This window comes from Lampetra planeri, chromosome 5 (genome assembly GCF_965212315.1).
Source record: "Lampetra planeri chromosome 5, kcLamPlan1.2.h2, whole genome shotgun sequence".
NCBI classification, from domain to species: Eukaryota; Metazoa; Chordata; class Hyperoartia; order Petromyzontiformes; family Petromyzontidae; genus Lampetra; species Lampetra planeri.
The window spans coordinates 21,786,426-21,804,797 of record NC_136111.1 but is presented as its reverse complement, the minus strand read 5'-3'; the positions used below and the strand labels follow the sequence as shown (position 1 = coordinate 21,804,797).

The 18,372-nt window shown below is 48.2% G+C and overlaps 1 protein-coding gene across 3 annotated transcripts in view; it reads left to right on the top strand.

Annotated features, from left to right (window-relative positions):
- Positions 1-18,372, top strand: part of LOC144719136 (CD166 antigen-like) — a 71,650-nt gene that overhangs the window by 18,005 nt on the left and 35,273 nt on the right. For all 3 annotated transcript variants that reach the window (XM_078595005.1, XM_078595004.1, XM_078595006.1), the window contains exons 2-3: positions 8,918-9,063; positions 16,717-16,942. In XM_078595005.1, the coding sequence (XP_078451131.1) occupies positions 8,918-9,063; positions 16,717-16,942 (372 nt within the window). The remainder of the gene's footprint in view (positions 1-8,917; positions 9,064-16,716; positions 16,943-18,372) is intronic.

Genomic DNA, 18,372 nt, shown 5'->3' with positions numbered 1-18,372 from the left:
CTCGGGGTAAGCATCTACATCATTAGACCTCCGGTTGGCTACGTACGGTGCGAAAGAGGTTCAACATAATCTTGATTTGAAGCTTTCGTGACTGCAAGAATTCATACTCTTCTCTCTCTCATCTCTCTCGTCCACTTCAGCAATTTGTCTTGCTGTGGTTGTCACACCCGATGAAGATTGCTAGTGTTGCAATCGAAACGTCGTGATTTGTTTTATTTTTATGTTATTTCTAACTACGTGACTTTCCCGAAAGAACCAAAGAGTATACGTTCAACATACAGCACTTATATACAGTCCAGCTGCTGAAGTTTACGTCACTGTTAGACTAACAGTGACATAAACAGTTAGACTAACAGTGACATAGGTGCATCTGTATCCATTTTTGTCGCATTCAACGGTTTCATTTGTTTTCGACCGTCAAATACCTCGTTGGCTACTTGTACAATATTCCTCGATGATCCTGCACTCGTGTATCTCTGCAATATTGACGTTCTGTTAGTGGATGTATGTTGAACTTATTTCGCACCGTACGTAGCCAACCGCGATAATCGGAGATCTGTGGTTCGTGTGAGCCATGCTGTGCTCACACACACCACGGGTCTCGCTTGTGAAATAGGCAGGACACTGCTGAAACGGGATCATCCGCGTAACAAAATAAAAATAAACGTAAAGTGCAGCGAGTAGGTGTTGGTGGAAGGCGGTGAAGCAAGTATAGAAAGTGTGCGCGTTATCTCCTCGTATCATGGTGAAATTTCTCTACGCATTCCACTTTCTTTACCGCACGCAAACACGACCTCAACGTGTGATCTCTAAAGCAAGACATTTCCAAAAATTTGACACTTATTTCAGATCAGATCGTTGCTAAGAGGCCGTCCATAAATGACGTTACGCACCTGGGGGGGGGGGGGGGTCAGACATTTGTGACGATGTGTGGCGAGGGGGGGGGGGTTTGAGAAATGTGACGTCACATCAAAATGCGCAATTTTAAATAAATATAGACAAGACGTTATATTTAATTAAATATATTTTTAAATAAATGTTTTCTCCCACAACATCAGAGTGCAGCGCCACATTAAATACGCACTACAATGACAATAGTTTAAAGCTATTTGAAGCATGTTTTTTTTTGGGGGGGGAGGCAGAGCTTTGTGACGTCATATTTGAGGGGGGGGGGGGTCTGACTTTTTGTGACGCCGTGTAACCAAGGGGGGGGGGGCGGTGTAAAAAATCGTCCAAAATCGCGTGACGTCATTTATGGACGGCCCCTAAGTTGCAACGTTGCCCAGGGAGGCAACTTGTTTCTTTTTTTCGTCTGTTCGTTTGTTGTACGAAGTTTTTTGTTGTTGTTGTTGCTAACTTCACCCGATCTCGGGGAGGCTCGCGGAGGGTTCATGAGTGCCGATGCCCCGGGGCGCTCAATAAAAACGCCGCCGAGTTGGGGAGCGAAATGTCGCCGCGGAGTCGCCGCCGCCGCGGTTGTTGTTGCAGCGAGCGAACTCTGATTGACGGAGCCCAAAGTGCGCGATAATGAAAAAGGGCCGACATTGTGCAAAAAAAACCCACGAGCAACGACGTTGAATTCTTTTTTTGAACCGCACGCCCCCTTGGATTGTTTTGCACGCACGTGTGTGTCTGTGTGTGTGTCTGTGTGTGTGATGTGGGGAGCGGTGGTGTAGCGGTGAGCGCGCTGCGCTACGACCGGTTCAGATCATCGGTGATGATGATCTGAACCGGTCCTGGGCCTCCCCTAGGTCGACTCAGCCTCAAATGTGTACCTGGTGCGGGCGGTGTGTAAACATCGCCACGAGGCCGGGCGTGGTGTTGGCCACCCACCCCCTTCTTGAGAATCTGCTTTAATTACGGGCGATGGAAACTTGGATTTGAACTCAATCTCCCAGTTGATGCTGTCTCAATGTCTCTTGACTCCTGGGCCACTTGGCCACGTTATGAATGGCTTTTTTGTGGAATTGCCTGCAGTGGGATTGGACGGCTGTTGTCTCCTCTCCTATAACATCTAAACGAAGATTTTTAAATAAAGGTAAACCCCAGGCATATACGTTTGTACTGGCACAATGTCTAAGGTCAAACAGATTTTATGGAAATCAAATTAACAAAAGCTTATCCTATCACAGTTAAGTTATTTGTCCGTACCTACGGGGAATGCAGCGTCGGCTAGATATTGGATGCGATGTAGAATTCAATACTTTTGAACGAGCAATGTGTTTGCGGTTTGCGGATGTTCCGTACCGTGTTTTTGCTCTCTGGAGTCCTTTTGTACTTGTAACACGACGACTATATATACACGACGTATGAGCAGCGGTCAAAGGGTTTTCGCGCAGTCATCATTTGCCATTATTAAGGCGCCTGATATACGCACACATGCGTGTCACATTTTGAGGCCTCATCACCGATGAAATAGAAACAAAGTAATTGAGTTTCATGAAGACAAGTACAGTGTAGCTAAATTGTAATTTCCAACAATACATAGGAAATGGAATTTGAAAAAAAAGTACTCGTGATTTAATAGATGAATAGTATGATCAAAAGTTAGCCGGATTAGCGAAGGAGCCAATATTCTGTTAAAATGAATTATGTCATCTGTTGAAAAGGGTTATTAAATTAAGACCGTCCTGACATTAATCATTTTTACATTAATCTACATCCACTCACTTTAAATAGCTTTTTCTGAGTTAGCACATTTATCTCTGCTCTCCATATTATCTTTAAATGTGTTGCAATAGTAAAGCTCATTGAATGTGGATATTTATACTGGGATGGACTGTAGTTGACTGAGCTGGCAGAGTTGCCTTTTCTATAGGAATTGATACAGTAATAGCATAAAATAGCCATGCTAAATCCTGCAGTGAATTGAACATGGCGGATGATGATGACAGTACTACATAAACATGTAAAATTAGTTCCCAGAGATTCGTGTGTCACCATTAAACAGACACAGCCCACCAAGGACATCGCTGATGTAAATCATTATATATCCAGAGCTACACATCAACATTTGTATCACAAAGAAAAACAACCCAAACTAACCCATGTTTTTCTAATTATGTGAACATCCTTGAGATAAAGTACTTGAAGATATTTTAGTTTAAATTACGAACGTCATGTCCAGTTGATTGACCATATTTCTCAGATTATTCAGCCCTGGCCAATTACGAAACTGAGCACTTTGGAGTAGACTGGGATACGTCACCCGTGACTCTGGGAAAAGGGACCTGTGACAACACTGCAGGTGCCGTGGTGGATTGTTACATCGAAGGATCGTGAGAGGTGGCGGTAGCTTGGGGAGGCCTTCATCCAGCAGTGGATTGAACATGGCTAATAATGATGATGATAATCATAACAATGATAACATTATGAAACGCAAGTTTTGTTCCTGGGTAGTCTGTTATTTCCTAATTGCTTATACCTAAAAAGTATAGAAAATGGCTATTATTTCCCACAAACTTTGCTTTTGTGATCAGGACAATGATATTTAGAAATTTACCTTTTTTAAATGAGAAAATGGGCGAATTTGTGTCTTTTCGTTCACATAAAGTCAGAAAAAAACAACATATGAATGAAATCTTGATTTGAAGCTTTCGTGACTGCTGCGGTGGTCCACTTTACTCCAGTGACTCGGGTGCTGCTGCGGGCTCCACTTTATGTCCCCCCCCACTTGTCTCTCCCCCACTGCAGCCGATCTCCCAGATCTCTCCAAGTGCTGCCTCGGGGTCCACTTTCTGCCCCGCCCCCTCTCTCCCCCCACCTCCTCTCCCCCCTACTGCCGAGGCCTACTATATAACCTCGTGCCACGGCAGATCTCTCGCCTACTTCAGCAGTTTTTTTCTTGCTGTGGTTGTCCCACCTGATGACGATTGCTTGTGTTGCGATCGAAACGTCGTGATCTATTGTTTTTTTACCTACGGGACTTTACCGAAAGAACCAAAGAGTATATTAATCAAAATTAACATTTATTTATACTAAAGTCATACAAAAATGACTACAACAGATTTATAAGTGAGTTGTTTTTCGAGATTTACGATTATATTGTAAATCACTTTCACGAATCAGCCCCCAAATGTAGTCTCCCATCATGTTCTCGTTATACTCTCCTTGGTAGCGGCGTTCAAAGTCCAGTATATCCTGGTGGAAGCGCTCGCCTTGCTCCTCCGAGTACGCTCCCATGTTCTCCTTGAATTTATCAATATGAGCATCAAGGATATGGACTTTGAGGGACATCCAACAGCCCATTGTGCCATAGTTCTTCACCAGAGTCACAACCTTCTCCACATAGTTTTCGACCTTGTGATTGCCCAGGAAGCCACGAACCACTGCGACAAAGCTGTTCCAAGTCGCTTTCTCCTTACTAGTGAGCTTCTTGGGGAATTCATTGCACTCCAGGATCTTCTTTATCTGTGGTCCGACGAAGCCACTGGCTTTGACCTTTACCTCAGACAGCTTAGGGAAGAAGTTTTGAAGGTACTTGAAGGCTGCCGACTCCTTATCTACAGCTCTGACAAATTGTTTCACAAGTCCCAATTTGATGTGCAGTGGTGGCATCAGCACCTTCCGGGGGTCCACCAGTGGCTCCCACTTGACGTTGTTCCTCCCCACAGAGAGCTCGGTCTGCTGTGGCCAGTCCCACCTGTGGTAGTGCGCCTTGGTGTCCCTGCTGTCCCAAAGGCAAATATAGCAGGGAAACTTGGTAAAACCGCCTTGGAGACCCACCAGAAATGCCACCATTTTGAAGTCTCCGATGACCTCCCAACCGTACTCATCATACTTCAAGGCGTCCAGCAAGATCTTGATGCTGTTGTAATCCTCTTTGAGGTGCACCGAGTGAGCCAGGGGAAGAGACGGGTACTTGTTACCATTATGGAGCAGCATGGCTTTGAGGCTCCTGGATGAGCTGTCAATGAAGACGCGCCACTCATTCTGGTTACAGGCGATTCAGATTGCCTCGAACAGACTGGTAACATTGTGGCAGAAGCAAAGGCCATCTTGACGGGTGAAGAAGCTGCAAAAAGGTTGGTGACGCTTCTTCTGATCTGCGACTTGCACACTTTCATGCAACAAGTTCCACTGCTTGAGCCTAGACGTCAAAAGCTCAACATTGGACTTGGTGAGACCAAGATCTCTGATCCAGTTCGTCAGGTATTTTTGGTTGGTGTAGTATGGGTTTTTCACCTCAGCTCCACCTCTGAAATTGTTGTCTGGATCTACAACATCTTCCTCGCAATTTGACTTGCTGCTCTCTTCTAAAGATGGCTGCTTTCTCTCCGAAGGAGTGGGTATGGGGAGCTCATGGCAGTGTGGCACCAAGGGCGATGGATGAAGGAAGGTTCGGATACGTGATGGCAGGTGCATTCTTGCCAGTCCGATGTTTGGAACGGTCCACTGTGCAGAAGTAGCAGTTGCTTGAGTGGTCAGTGGGTTCCTGACAAATTCTTGGGATAGCGAACTTCATGGCTCTCTTTTCCCCTCTGTACCATCCTACAAAAATACATTTATTTCACCCATGACTAATGTGGAAGAGATTCTCACAACATTTTTCATATGTGATATATATTTTTTCAATAACATTGAAAATTGTAAAACATTTACAAATGAAAAACTTTTACAATTAAAAAAATTGCAACAAATTTTATAACATAAAATTCCGAGCAACAATTGTCCATCTTACCTTCCAGAGTTGTTTTGCATTGGTCGAAGGTGAAATGAGGTGCCCAGGGTTTGTCTTGATCCCTGACAGGCATGCCGAAATATGCCTTGTAGGCCTCACATATCTTAGCAGATGCTTCCACAGAGTACTTTTTCGCTCTTGTCTTGATAAATTGTCCGCCGACATAGCAAAATGCATCTGCCAGATGCTTGCAGCCTCTTGATGCCATCTCAGAAAAATGCAGATATGTATCCACTTAGGCAACAGGAACTAAACTGAATTGGTGGGCTTAAGGCTCCTGTTTTTATACTACTATTTATATTACTGGAAAGCTCTAGAATGTTCTAGAAGTTACTCCAAATTTACTCAGCACTGAATCTATCTGGAATGTTCTGGAAAATAGGTACATTTCTAAATATCACTGTCCTGGTCACAAAAGCAAAGTTTGTGGGGAATAATAGCCATTTTCTGTACTTTGAGCCATAAGCAATTAGTAAATAACACTTACTACCCAGGAACAAAAAATATGTGTTACACAGTGTAATCATCATTCTTAGCCGCGCTGACATTTATCATGATAATCATGATGCTCATCATCATCATTATTGTTAGCCATGTTCAATCCACTGCTGGACGAAGGCCTCCCCAAGCTGCTGCCACCACCACCTGGCTTCACATTTATTATTATAGACCCATCCCCAATAAGTAAGTAACCATACCGTTGCATATCAATGACTTTGTCATGGTTTACTTTAATTGGCCAAAGTTGAAAGGCATTGTCTGTCATCAAAACTCCCCTCAAGGCATTTTGTCAGCATATGAGTGGTGATAGAAATGTATGAAATAAAGTTTGTTTTTGAAGTCCCTTTTAGATGTATTTTACTTTTATGCCGACACCCCAAGGTAAGGATATGCCGTGACTTGTAAAAGGCTTGACCCCAAAACTGAATGTAGATGTTTTCAAATCCACAAAGAAGCTTAGAAAAAAAAATAGCCGTCAGGCACGGCAGCGTGGCGCTTCGCTCAGATATGCAAACACAAATTCGTGATTCAATATTTGTCCGAAGTGATAAGACCGTTGAGGCCCAAACATTATCTGTTGCAATTTCAAGATGTTTCGGTTGAACGGCGAGCAGGCATTAAAAGCAAAACGAATGAACAAAGACATTCCACGTTGCCCTTGCGATATTGAGATGAGCTAAACAAAAGCGGCAGTCACACCTTGCACCAGCCGTTCCATAAAACAAATTAAAACAAATAAAAAGCTGAGCCTTAATCCAGCACTTTCCTGTGGCAGAGAGTATCTTTGAAAAAAAATAACCCATGCCTTTAAAATGCCATGTTTTTCACAAGCAATGTATTGACAGAACGACAGTTTTGGTGGGGGGGGGGGGTGGAAATGAAATTCAGAGAATGCTGGGGCCCTTCAGTGTGGCGTTTACGCTGCACGGGAGGAGCGCCCGAGGTCTCGAGAGTATTGTGGTCACGGGAGGACGGCCTGCGCGAGGGGTGCCACATTTCAAAAACGTGGAAATCGCAGCAACGTAGCACTGCCGTGTGCTTTGCCTCCTCACTCGCTCGCCTATCACATTAGCGCAGGACAGCGTTTTGAATAAAGTTGGCATGGAATTGTATTCAGTGCCGACCCACAAATGACGCTGCGAAAATAATAATAATGATAACGCATCCAGTCGCTCTCATGCACTCGCAAATGTCTGCCCGGTGACCTCTGCACAGGCTCCTGTATCGTCATAAAGTCGCATTTTGTTCAGATTTTCAGCGTAAATTCAACTCAGATTGGTCCGAAAACCAATTCCAGATCAACTTCGAGATTGACGTTACTCTATTCAAGATATTTTTTGGGCTCGCCCCTTGCCTCCGTCTCATCTCACTCTTGCTACCATCCACTCACTTTTTGCTCCAGCGACCATCGCCTTCTGTCAAAAATCCCCCAGTCAACCTTTGCTCAGTTGGAGGCCACTTCTTCTCCTCTGCTGTTCCCATTGTCTAGAACTCTGTTCCTCCAGATGCGCGTGCTGTCGACTCGCGGTGCCTGTTCGTGCGAGTGACAGGTTGTCGACTGGTGCCTTTGTGCCCCAACTGGTTTCTCATCCCGTCGTGCGCGCGAGAGTCGAGATACGCGGAAAAAGGAGCCGAGCATTTACACTGTTTCTCTTGTTTGGAATGCAGTACAGTTCCACTGAGCCTTAAGTATTATTACCTTGTGGGTGTGGCAGAAGTGGTTGAATCACTTGTGTATAGGTGAATGGTAAAGTATGAAGTTTGTTTACTACAACTGGTATTCTTTGCTGTCATGAAATTATAAAAAGTTACAATTCTTCTCAGGGTGGTTTCACCTGGTTAAATAGGGGACACTGACTGATCGATTGATTCAAACAAGTATTCCATTACATGGTTTGTGTCATGATAACTTAGCTTGTGTATTCTATATTCGAAAGCATTGCCAGCTGAATCCGGTGTCTCTGAACAGCATAGACACGCTACCCTTTAGCTTATGAGGGTAAGAGTACATTTCAGCCCTTCATCAATTCACTGCCCTGTGAAGGTTCCCATGCTGTATTGGTCATGGGAGGTTGGTTACTTCATCACGCTGGTCGGTGTGATACACTGGTCAGACAGCACTCACCCCTGATGTTAGCCGTGGCTGTAAATTCAACTCAGGTTGATTCTAAATCCAAGTCCAGATCAACTTCAAAATTGACGTAATTCTATTCAAGATCTCACTCTTACCCCCCCTCCAGGGACTCTCTCACTGCTCCCACCTCGGCCTTCTCATCTCACTCTTACTACCATCCACTCACTCTTTGCTCCAGCGACTATCGCCTTCTGTCAAAGCTCCCAGTCGCCCTCTGCTCAGTGGGAGGCCACTTATTCTCCTCTGCTGGCCCCATTGTCTCGTGCTCTGTTGCCCCAGATGCCCATGTTGTAGACTTTCTGTGTCTGTTCAAGTCCAGGCTCAATGCCTACTTTCTCTCCTCTACCTGTGACTGACTCTTCGTTCGTAAACAAAACAACGAATCAGCATCTGTTGCCCATGTCCTGTGTCCTATTGCCTGTGACTTATTCACCTGTACAGTGCCTTGAGATGCAGTTTGAATGGAAATGCTCCACATATTGCATTGCAGTGTGCCACCGCTTCCCTTCCGTGTCAATTCAGTTGTTCCAGCGAGTGCCGATGGACGGCGCTGCCTCTGAGTGATGTCTTCTGTGGCTTTTTGTTTTTGCTCCGTGCGGCAGGAACTCAGTCGGCACTGAGGGTGATCGTCCCTTCTCCGGTGACGGTGGAGTTGGGGAGCGATATCATCATCCCGTGCTCATACGAGGTGACGGACGGCAGCTCTGCCACCTCGTCCTCCTCGCCCGTCACCTTGCAGTGGCTCTACGTGAGTGACACAGCGGGCATGGACACGCAGGCCACACGGGGAAACAGATACGGACTGATGTGCATGTATGTTGAAATTATTTTGCGCCGTACGTAGCTAAACCTGCTAATCCTAGGTGCGGGGGAAGGACAACAAACTAAACAAAAAAAGCAGTTCTAAATAAATTAGTTTTCAATTTAGATTAAAAAGTACAGTGGCTTCCTAATGTCGGAAGGAAGAATATCCAAGACGGACGCAGAAGTGCATCTGAAAGCCCGCTTCAAAGATCCTCCTATAGCAGTGGCCCTAAACCTTCACTGCAGCCTTGCATCCCGTTGGTTCTCAATCGTAAACAAAATGTATAATGGGAATAAATACATAGGGTTTGATGAAACAAAGTAGTTGTACTCAGGTACCCGTGCTTAATTTGTGTTCCGATTATTTACCTTGTAAAAACATCATGGCATGTTTCACACCCCCAGAGAGGGCATCTCGCCCCCCCAGAGAGGGCATCTCTCACCCCTAGACAGGGCATCTCACACCTCCAGAGAGGGCATCTCTCACCCCCAGAGAGGGCATCTCGCACCCCCAGAGAGGGCATCTCGCACCCACAGACAGGGCATCTCACACCCCCAGAGAGGGCATCTCACACCCCCAGAGAGGGCATCTCTCAACCCCAGACAGGACATCTCACACCCCCAGAGAGGGCATCTCACACCCCCAGACAGGGCATCTCACACCCCCAGGGAGGGCATCTCACACCCCCAGAGAGGGCATCTCACACCCCCAGAGAGGGCATCTCTCACCCCCAGGGAGGGCATCTCACACCCCCAGACAGGGCATCTCTCACCCCCAGACAGGACATCTCACACCCCCAGAGAGGGCATCTCTCACCCCCAGACAGGGCATCTCACACCCCCAGGGAGGGCATCTCTCACCCCCAGAGAGGGCATCTCAAATCCTCAGACAGGGCATCTCACACCCCCAGAGAGGGCATCTCACATCCCAGAGAGGGCATCTCTCACCCCCAGAGAGGGCATCTCACACCCCCAGAGAGGGCATCTCTCACCCCCAGACAGGGCATCTCTCACCCCCAGAGAGGGCATCTCACACCCCCAGACAGGGCATCTCTCACCCCCAGAGAGGGCATCTCTCACCCCCAGAGAGGACATCTCACACCCCCAGAGAGGGCATCTCACACCCCCAGAGAGGGCATCCCTCACTCCCAGAGAGGGCATCTCACACCCCCAGGGAGGGCATCTCACACCCCCAGAGAGGGCATCTCACACCCCCAGACAGGGCATCTCTCACCCCCAGGGAGGGCATCTCACACTCCCAGACAGGGCATCTCTCACCCCCAGGGAGGGCATCTCTCACCCCCAGACAGGGCATCTCTCACCCCCAGAGAGGGCATCTCTCACCACAGGGCATCTCTCACCCCCAGAGAGGGCATCTCTCACCCCCAGACAGGGCATCTCACACCCCCAGAGAGGGCATCTCACATCCCAAAGAGGGCATCTCTCACCCCCAGACAGGGCATCTCTCACCCCCAGAGAGGGCATCTCACACCCCCAGAGAGGACATCTCACACCCCCAGACAGGGCATCTCACACTCCCAGACAGGGCATCTCACACCCCCAGACAGGGCATCTCACACCCCCAGAGAGGGCATCTCTCACCCCCAGACAGGGCATCTCACACCCCCAGGGAGGGCATCTCTCACCCCCAGAGAGGGCATCTCAAATCCTCAGACAGGGCATCTCACACCCCCAGAGAGGGCATCTCACATCCCAGAGAGGGCATCTCTCACCCCCAGAGAGGGCATCTCACACCCCCAGAGAGGGCATCTCTCACCCCCAGACAGGGCATCTCTCACCCCCAGAGAGGGCATCTCACACCCCCAGACAGGGCATCTCTCACCCCCAGAGAGGGCATCTCTCACCCCCAGAGAGGACATCTCACACCCCCAGAGAGGGCATCTCACACCCCCAGAGAGGGCATCCCTCACCCCCAGAGAGGGCATCTCACACCCCCAGGGAGGGCATCTCACACCCCCAGAGAGGGCATCTCACACCCCCAGACAGGGCATCTCTCACCCCCAGGGAGGGCATCTCTCACCCCCAGACAGGGCATCTCTCACCCCCAGGGAGGGCATCTCTCACCCCCAGACAGGGCATCTCTCACCCCCAGAGAGGGCATCTCTCACCACAGGGCATCTCTCACCCCCAGAGAGGGCATCTCTCACCCCCAGACAGGGCATCTCACACCCCCAGAGAGGGCATCTCACATCCCAAAGAGGGCATCTCTCACCCCCAGACAGGGCATCTCTCACCCCCAGAGAGGGCATCTCACACCCCCAGAGAGGGCATCTCACACCCCCAGACAGGGCATCTCACACTCCCAGACAGGGCATCTCACACCCCCAGACAGGGCATCTCACACCCCCAGAGAGGGCATCTCTCACCCCCAGACAGGGCATCTCTCACCCCCAGAGAGGGCATCTCTCACCACAGGGCATCTCTCACCCCCAGAGAGGGCATCTCTCACCCCCACACAGGGCAACTCTCACCCCCAGAGAGGGCATCTCTCACACCCCAGGGAGGGCATCTCGCACCTCCAGAGAGGGCATCTCGCACCCACAGACAGGACATCTCACACCCCCAGACAGGGCATCTCACACCCCTAGGGAGGGCATCTCACACCCCCAGACAGGGCATCTCACACCCCCAGAGAGGGCATCTCTCACCCCAGGGAGGGCATCTCTCACCCCCAGACAGGGCATCTTTCACCCCCAGACAGGGCATCTCACACCCCCAGACAGGGCATCTCACACCCCCAGAGAGGGCATCTCTCACCCCCAGGGAGGGCATCTCACATCTCCAGGGGGTGCTTGCACCCCAGGTTAAGAACCACTGCCCTACAGCCTTAACAGACTGTTGGGGCAAGTGCTGTGAGCCACCTGTAAATACCAACAACACACGGGGTGGAGTGTGCAGCCAACATCACTCCTGGCTTGCCTTCGTCTCCCCAGTGCTGATGTTTACGAACTGCAACGGCTACTCATTCAAGGCTGAGTCAACCTAGCAGAGGCCCAGAACCCGTTCAGATATTCGTCACTGTTGGCCGTGAGCGGGCTATCGAACTCGGGTCGCCGTGTTCGTAGTGCAGTGCCTTAAGCACTGCACTAATAATAACTCCATGTATTTAGCGCTTTTCATCAAGGCTGTCAAAGCGCTGAAAAGCACACAGTAGCAGCAGACACTGCTGCAAACCCACGCACACCCACAGACACGCACACACCCACACCTCCACACGCACCCACACACACAACAAGACAAGATCCCCCGTATAGCCTAAACAGACTGTTAGGGCAAGTGCTGTTTGCGACACACGAGGGGGTGGGTGGCCAACACCACGCCCGGCCGCCTTTGTCTGTCTAGTGGCGATGTTAACACATCGCATCAGCTACTCATTTGAGGCTGAATCAACCTAGGGGAGGCCCAGGACCGTTTCTGATAATCGTCACCGGTGTTGGCCGTGAGCGGAAAATGAACCGCTCCCCCACACTACATTACCCTCACACTACACACGCACACATCCACACCTAGGCACGCATGCACACACGCACCGCCTTGCAGGACACGTGAGATGTGTCCAGACATACGCACGGGGGGGGGTGGGGGGGCGGGGTTGAATCACATCAAGGCACATCGAGGCACTGCATTAGCAACTCAATAAGCAATGTGCGTGGAATTGGTCAATGCGACTCGTTGCTAAAAGGCGCGACCCGGTTGGCATTGTTTTCGGCAATGGCAGTTTTGCCAGCTCTTCTGCGGACCATGACATCCGAGTAATTGGTCAGCTGCGATAATTACATTGTTTCGCGGTTAAGTGCGTCTCGGGCTGGGAATCGTTTAATTAGGGCGATGTGTAACGGGCAGATGGTCGTGTTGGAATGCGGAGAGCTTAACACGTAATTCTTTATTTCACTAAAAGCGAATCTGTTAATGATTGAATTGGTGGCCGTAATTCTGATGTGTTTGTGTGGATTTAATCGAAAAAATCGGCTCCGATTTGATACGTTTTTGTGCAAATACATACACTGTACAGGACAAATATTGAATGGTGAATTCAGACGAACAGATGGGGCATTGGGATCTCTATGAACATTGCATTGAATCAAAGCTGACAGAAAACAATGAAAGCGAATTTGTCTCTTGGCTGACAACCCTGACACTGACGCACGCCTAGAATTTAGCGGACATTTCCAAAACTGTAAATTATCAGGGACACGCAGAACAAAGCAATATATATACTGTATACAGTATTTGTGAAAATCTGGAAAGTGAAATGGGATTAAAGTTATGAAATAAAGATATGGACGAGACCAAGGTACAGTGATTTTTATTTACACACCAAAACTTTATTATGAATTGCAACATTAGCAGTGCATGTCACCTGCTATGACAAAATGGGTCAGAGAGATTGACAACAATGAAAATGAAACACGAGCTGACAAGTATACAGAGCAGTTTGGTTTATTTTGTTTAACCAGATGAGAACTCAAGAGGCAGTCTCATTTGCAGGAATAACAAAACCAAGTAAAAAATTCGAAGAAATGCAAAAGCAAAAGAAGCGTGGAAGAGAAACGCGTGCTTGGAATCACACCGAGAGACAGAAAGAGGAGCACGTGGGTCAGAGAACATGCAAGTTGTAGTCGTGGCCCGTTAGAAAAAAATAAAATTCAATGGCATTGGACATGGCCACGTCGCCAGTGAGGTTTGGTGGCGAATGCTCAGTTTCGGTTTCATTTATTTGGCATAGCCCTGTGAGCCATTCGGCTCTTGAATCGGGTGCAACCGCAACAAACAAAAAACAAAAACGTGAACAAGAAAACATCTTAAAGTGACTATGCGCAACCCGAAATATCCAGGAAAAAACTGCAAAGTCTTCCAGAAAAAAGCAGCGTACACCAACGAGGTTGGCAACGACGTCTGTTGCAGTCGAAGGAGAGAACGCGCCTCCTGAATGGGCCATGAACCGCACGCAACCTGGCTCCATACGTGGAGTTGCAGGCCATCCCACGAGCTCATGACGACACGGACTGTGTGTATGTATCAGAGGTCGCAAACGGGTTTTGATTCCTTACCCGTACCCGTACCCGGCCGCACCAGGGTTGCAAACGGGTACCCGTACCCGTACCTGGCCGTACCCGGCGGGTACGGGTAGGGTACGGGTTTTGGGTACCTGATTGCGACCTCTGGGATGAAGCCATGTTGCAGGCGCGGGTGGGTTGATTCTAGGAACTTGAATTGTGAGAAGAGACAAGACGTTGGGAAATGAGTGACAAACAGTTACTCACCAGTGACTCACGGTCTACTCGTACCCGTACCCGGCCGCACCAGGGTCGCAAATGGGTACCCGTACCCGGTACGGGTAGCCAGGTATCGGGTAGGGTACGGGTATCGGGTACCCGGTTGCGACCTCTGGTATGTATGTCGAACTTCTTTCGCACCGTACGAAGCCAACCGTGCTAATCGGAGGTGCGGGAGAAGGACAACAAACTGAACACAAAAAGCAGTTCGAAAGAAATGTGTTTTCAATCTAGATTTAAGAGTGCATAGCTCCAGTGGCTTCCTAATATCGGAAGGAAGAGCGTTCCAGACGGCTGCAGTAGCTCATCTGAAAGCGCGCAATGTGGTGACCGCCTATGATCGATGGCGAGCCACCGGAACAAGCCCGAGACGTTGCCTGAACTGCACGTGTCATATACCGAATATGTAATCAAAATGCCTATAAATGGCCGAGCACATAAAAGAAAGAAAATGAAAATTCCGCAGAACCTCCTTTGGGCTCTTAAAGTAGTCATGCATTGTGTCATGAGCCATAGCTTCATTAATTTTGTGCACAAAGCTAATACTTTACAGTTTAATATGAAATGATTGTGTACGGTTTAATTGCAGGTACCAAGCCAGAAATGGCATTATTGGACGAACCCAAATGTACGCCAAATAATTTTTTTTAAAGCCGTGACTGGGCAGAAGGGGATGGTGAAATTATTGTCTCAGCTGACTATCCTATTAAATGAGATTATTTTTTTCATTTCCAGCTTTCATTTGAAAAACACCTCAAAGCAGACATTCCATTATACAAAAACAAATATTTCATAAAAAAACAACCTTGCGCCTGTGTTGTGCAAACATGCAATCAAATGGGCCCCCTATACTTGATTAAGCACTGATCGCCGGGTCCCAGTAAAATATATCGCATAAGTAAAGTGAGCAAGCGAAGCATAAAATTGAAACTAAAATGCGATGGCACATAGCTGAAATAAAGAGTCTCTCTGGATCTAAATGGAAAGAAAATGAAAACCCTTAGATATCGTTTCGACTGTAATCACCGTATATACAAGTGTAAATGTTTCTGAAATGAGTGCAGTGTTTTTTTGACGTTCCATATCGCTGGACGTGAAATTTGCCGCCCGTTTTATTTGGCTCCATCTCATCTAACTCCAGCACTCCGGGGATGTGTCCTCCTGCAAATGCCACGACTGAACGTTCTGCGGAAAAGCGTTGTTGCCCGATGCCAGGATGCGAACTCTTCCTCTTGCTCCTTTGCCCCCCCCCCCCCCCCCCCCATTGGTTCACTGAACCTCCGTGGTTCTGCACCTTCTCATCCAATCATCACGCGAATTCCGGTCATCTACGCAGCAGCGGCTTTTAGCTAGTCTTCTAACAAGGACGGTCACTGCATCGCGCGCTTTCATATGCGCTTCTGCGGCCGTCTGGAACGCTTTTCCTTCCGATATTAGGAAGCTGCTGGGAGCGATGCACTTTTAAATCATCCAGTTTGAAAAGTAATTTCTTTAAAACTGCTTTTTGTGTTCAGCTTGATGTCCTTCCCCCGCACCTCCGATTAGCACGGTTGGCTACGTACGGTGAAAAAGAAGTTAAACATACATACGTTAAACCACCGCCCAACCGCTTGCCTCATTGGCTTTTCTTTTTAATCAGCGGGAAGACATTGGTCACTGCTGGTGGAATATTTTGACTTCGCTCCCGTGAGCTTCACAGACACCGTCTCCACAAAGCTCCCGTGGTCCGTCAAATTAAGCAAACACGCGGTCGCTCAGGACAATTACTTAGAGTTTGACTCGTACGGTCGAGGTGACCGTCTCCCGGCAACAGAGTCGAGCTTGTTTCTTCCTCTTGCAGCACCTTCGACTGTTCAATATTATCGCAGTTCGCAAGACACTGCGAGTTCATTAAAACAACAATAACAACAACAATGAAATACACTGTTGTTTTGAGTCTAATTTAATACCTGGTTTGAGGTTAATTTCTTCTTCTCAGAATGATAATAAAAAACATATCATCGTCGGACAATCGTTCGAAATAATTATCGCAAGTATACACGGTTTAAAAAAGGAAAACCCCATTGTCCTTTTCCCCATCCAAAAAAAAATTCCGCTCATACTTTTAGCGTCACCAAATCACCCCGAGTGCACCCGATCACGTCGGATCCCGACAGCTAAGTGGCGACGAGCCTGGTTGATCTCTGGATGGGAGACCGACCGTGAATACCGAGTGTTGTCGGGGTGGTGACCACGTGACCCGCCTTGTCCGATCGGCCCTCTGCTGCTGCTGCCGCTCTCTCTCTCTCTCCCGCTGTCAGGAAGAAAAGGGCACGGACGGACGGACCAGCCCTCAACGTATTCTATATAAACATGGCAGCACCATCTACCACGATAACAACGTACACTACTACGGGCGCGTGGACGTGTCCGCCGACCTCACGCTGACCGTTCGCCAGGCGCGCCTGGAGGACGCTCGCACGTTCACGTGCGAGGTCGTGAGCCCGCACGGCACCAACGAGGCCCACACCACGGTCAACGTCTTTGGTGAGTCCGCGCCGCCCCCGCGTTCGCGGGCCTCTCCCCCATCCATGGCATTGAGTCGCGTTTTGCGCGTCTCGCAGCAGTTCCGCGAAGCAGTGCGTGCAGCCTGACAGTTAAAATCATCCGAGCGATTTATTTTTCGTATTTCTGTTTGGTTTGATCCAGCAAAGCGCTTACCATGCAGCGACACTTTGTCAGTGCGATTGTGGCCGTGCAAATCTAAACTTTGGTAAACCACTGTGGCCTGTGCTCCATCAATGGAGGCATAACAAAACTACACGAACTCTCTCCCGAAGCTCTCTTTGTGGCGAGCAAATGTCAACATTGATATTTCGTACTCTTTGGTTCTTTCGGTAAAGCCACGTAGGTGAAAAAAATTAAAATAAAAAAATTATAAAAATAAAATGAAAATAGAAGTAAATAAATCACGACGTTTCGATTGCAACACAAGCAATCATCATCAGGTGTGACAACCACAGCAAGACATTTTTTTACTGAAGTGGGAGAGATGCTGGAGTTAAGAGGCTTCATATAAGTCAGAGAGGTGGGACATATTTCGCTCCTGAACAACGTTTCGCTACGATCGCACGCAAGACAAGAATTGGAGGGCTCTGCCAAGTTTTCGCAGTCGTGGGGGCGGCTTTGCTGCCGAACAATCCCAATCGAGCGTGTTTGTTGCAGGTACTGTTATCTCTCCGCCCATGGTTCATCACCAGCGTTTGAGCAAATAGCCAATGCGTGTCGAGGCATCGCCCGTTTTGACAAGGATGTGCAATCCTTTGATTTAGTGCCACGTATTGTGCCCGCGTAACCACATTAAAGTGGGAGGCTGTTTGATGTTACTGTACACTTTAAGGCCTTTTTCGTGTGATAGTTAATCCCAAATTTGAAAAGAGTAATAGTACAAACTTATTTTAATGATTCATTAATTGCTTATTTAATAGAGAAAATTGGCTTCAAAAAAGTATGAGCGGCCGTGCCAATAAAGTTAAACTTTATTTTGTTTAAAGTGACCTGGGAGGGTGATGATTGCTACGCATTATTCCAAGTTAGCGGATGTGGACCCCGCAGGCCTGAACACAGTGGCCTTCTCTTGCGAATGGCGTCAGGGGATCATTGACGTGCACCGTGAAGCAGACGGCGCGTAGTCGTACCGTTCTGCTTATTACACACCGCGGTAATAATCAGGGCGGCCCGATGGATTCGAACCTCTGTCACAAGCGGCGAGCCACACGCTAGGCCGTGCCACTGCGCTATAGGATATCTTAGAATGTGAGCCATCGCGTACAGCGTGATCCGCCACGACACGGCATGATGGTTAAACCAATATAAATTTTTTTCTAACAGGATAAAGGGGCTCATGACTGTATGCAACATCACGAGAGTCAGATGCTGGAAAATGTTGGCTCGTAGTGAGACCTTGTTTTTGCAAA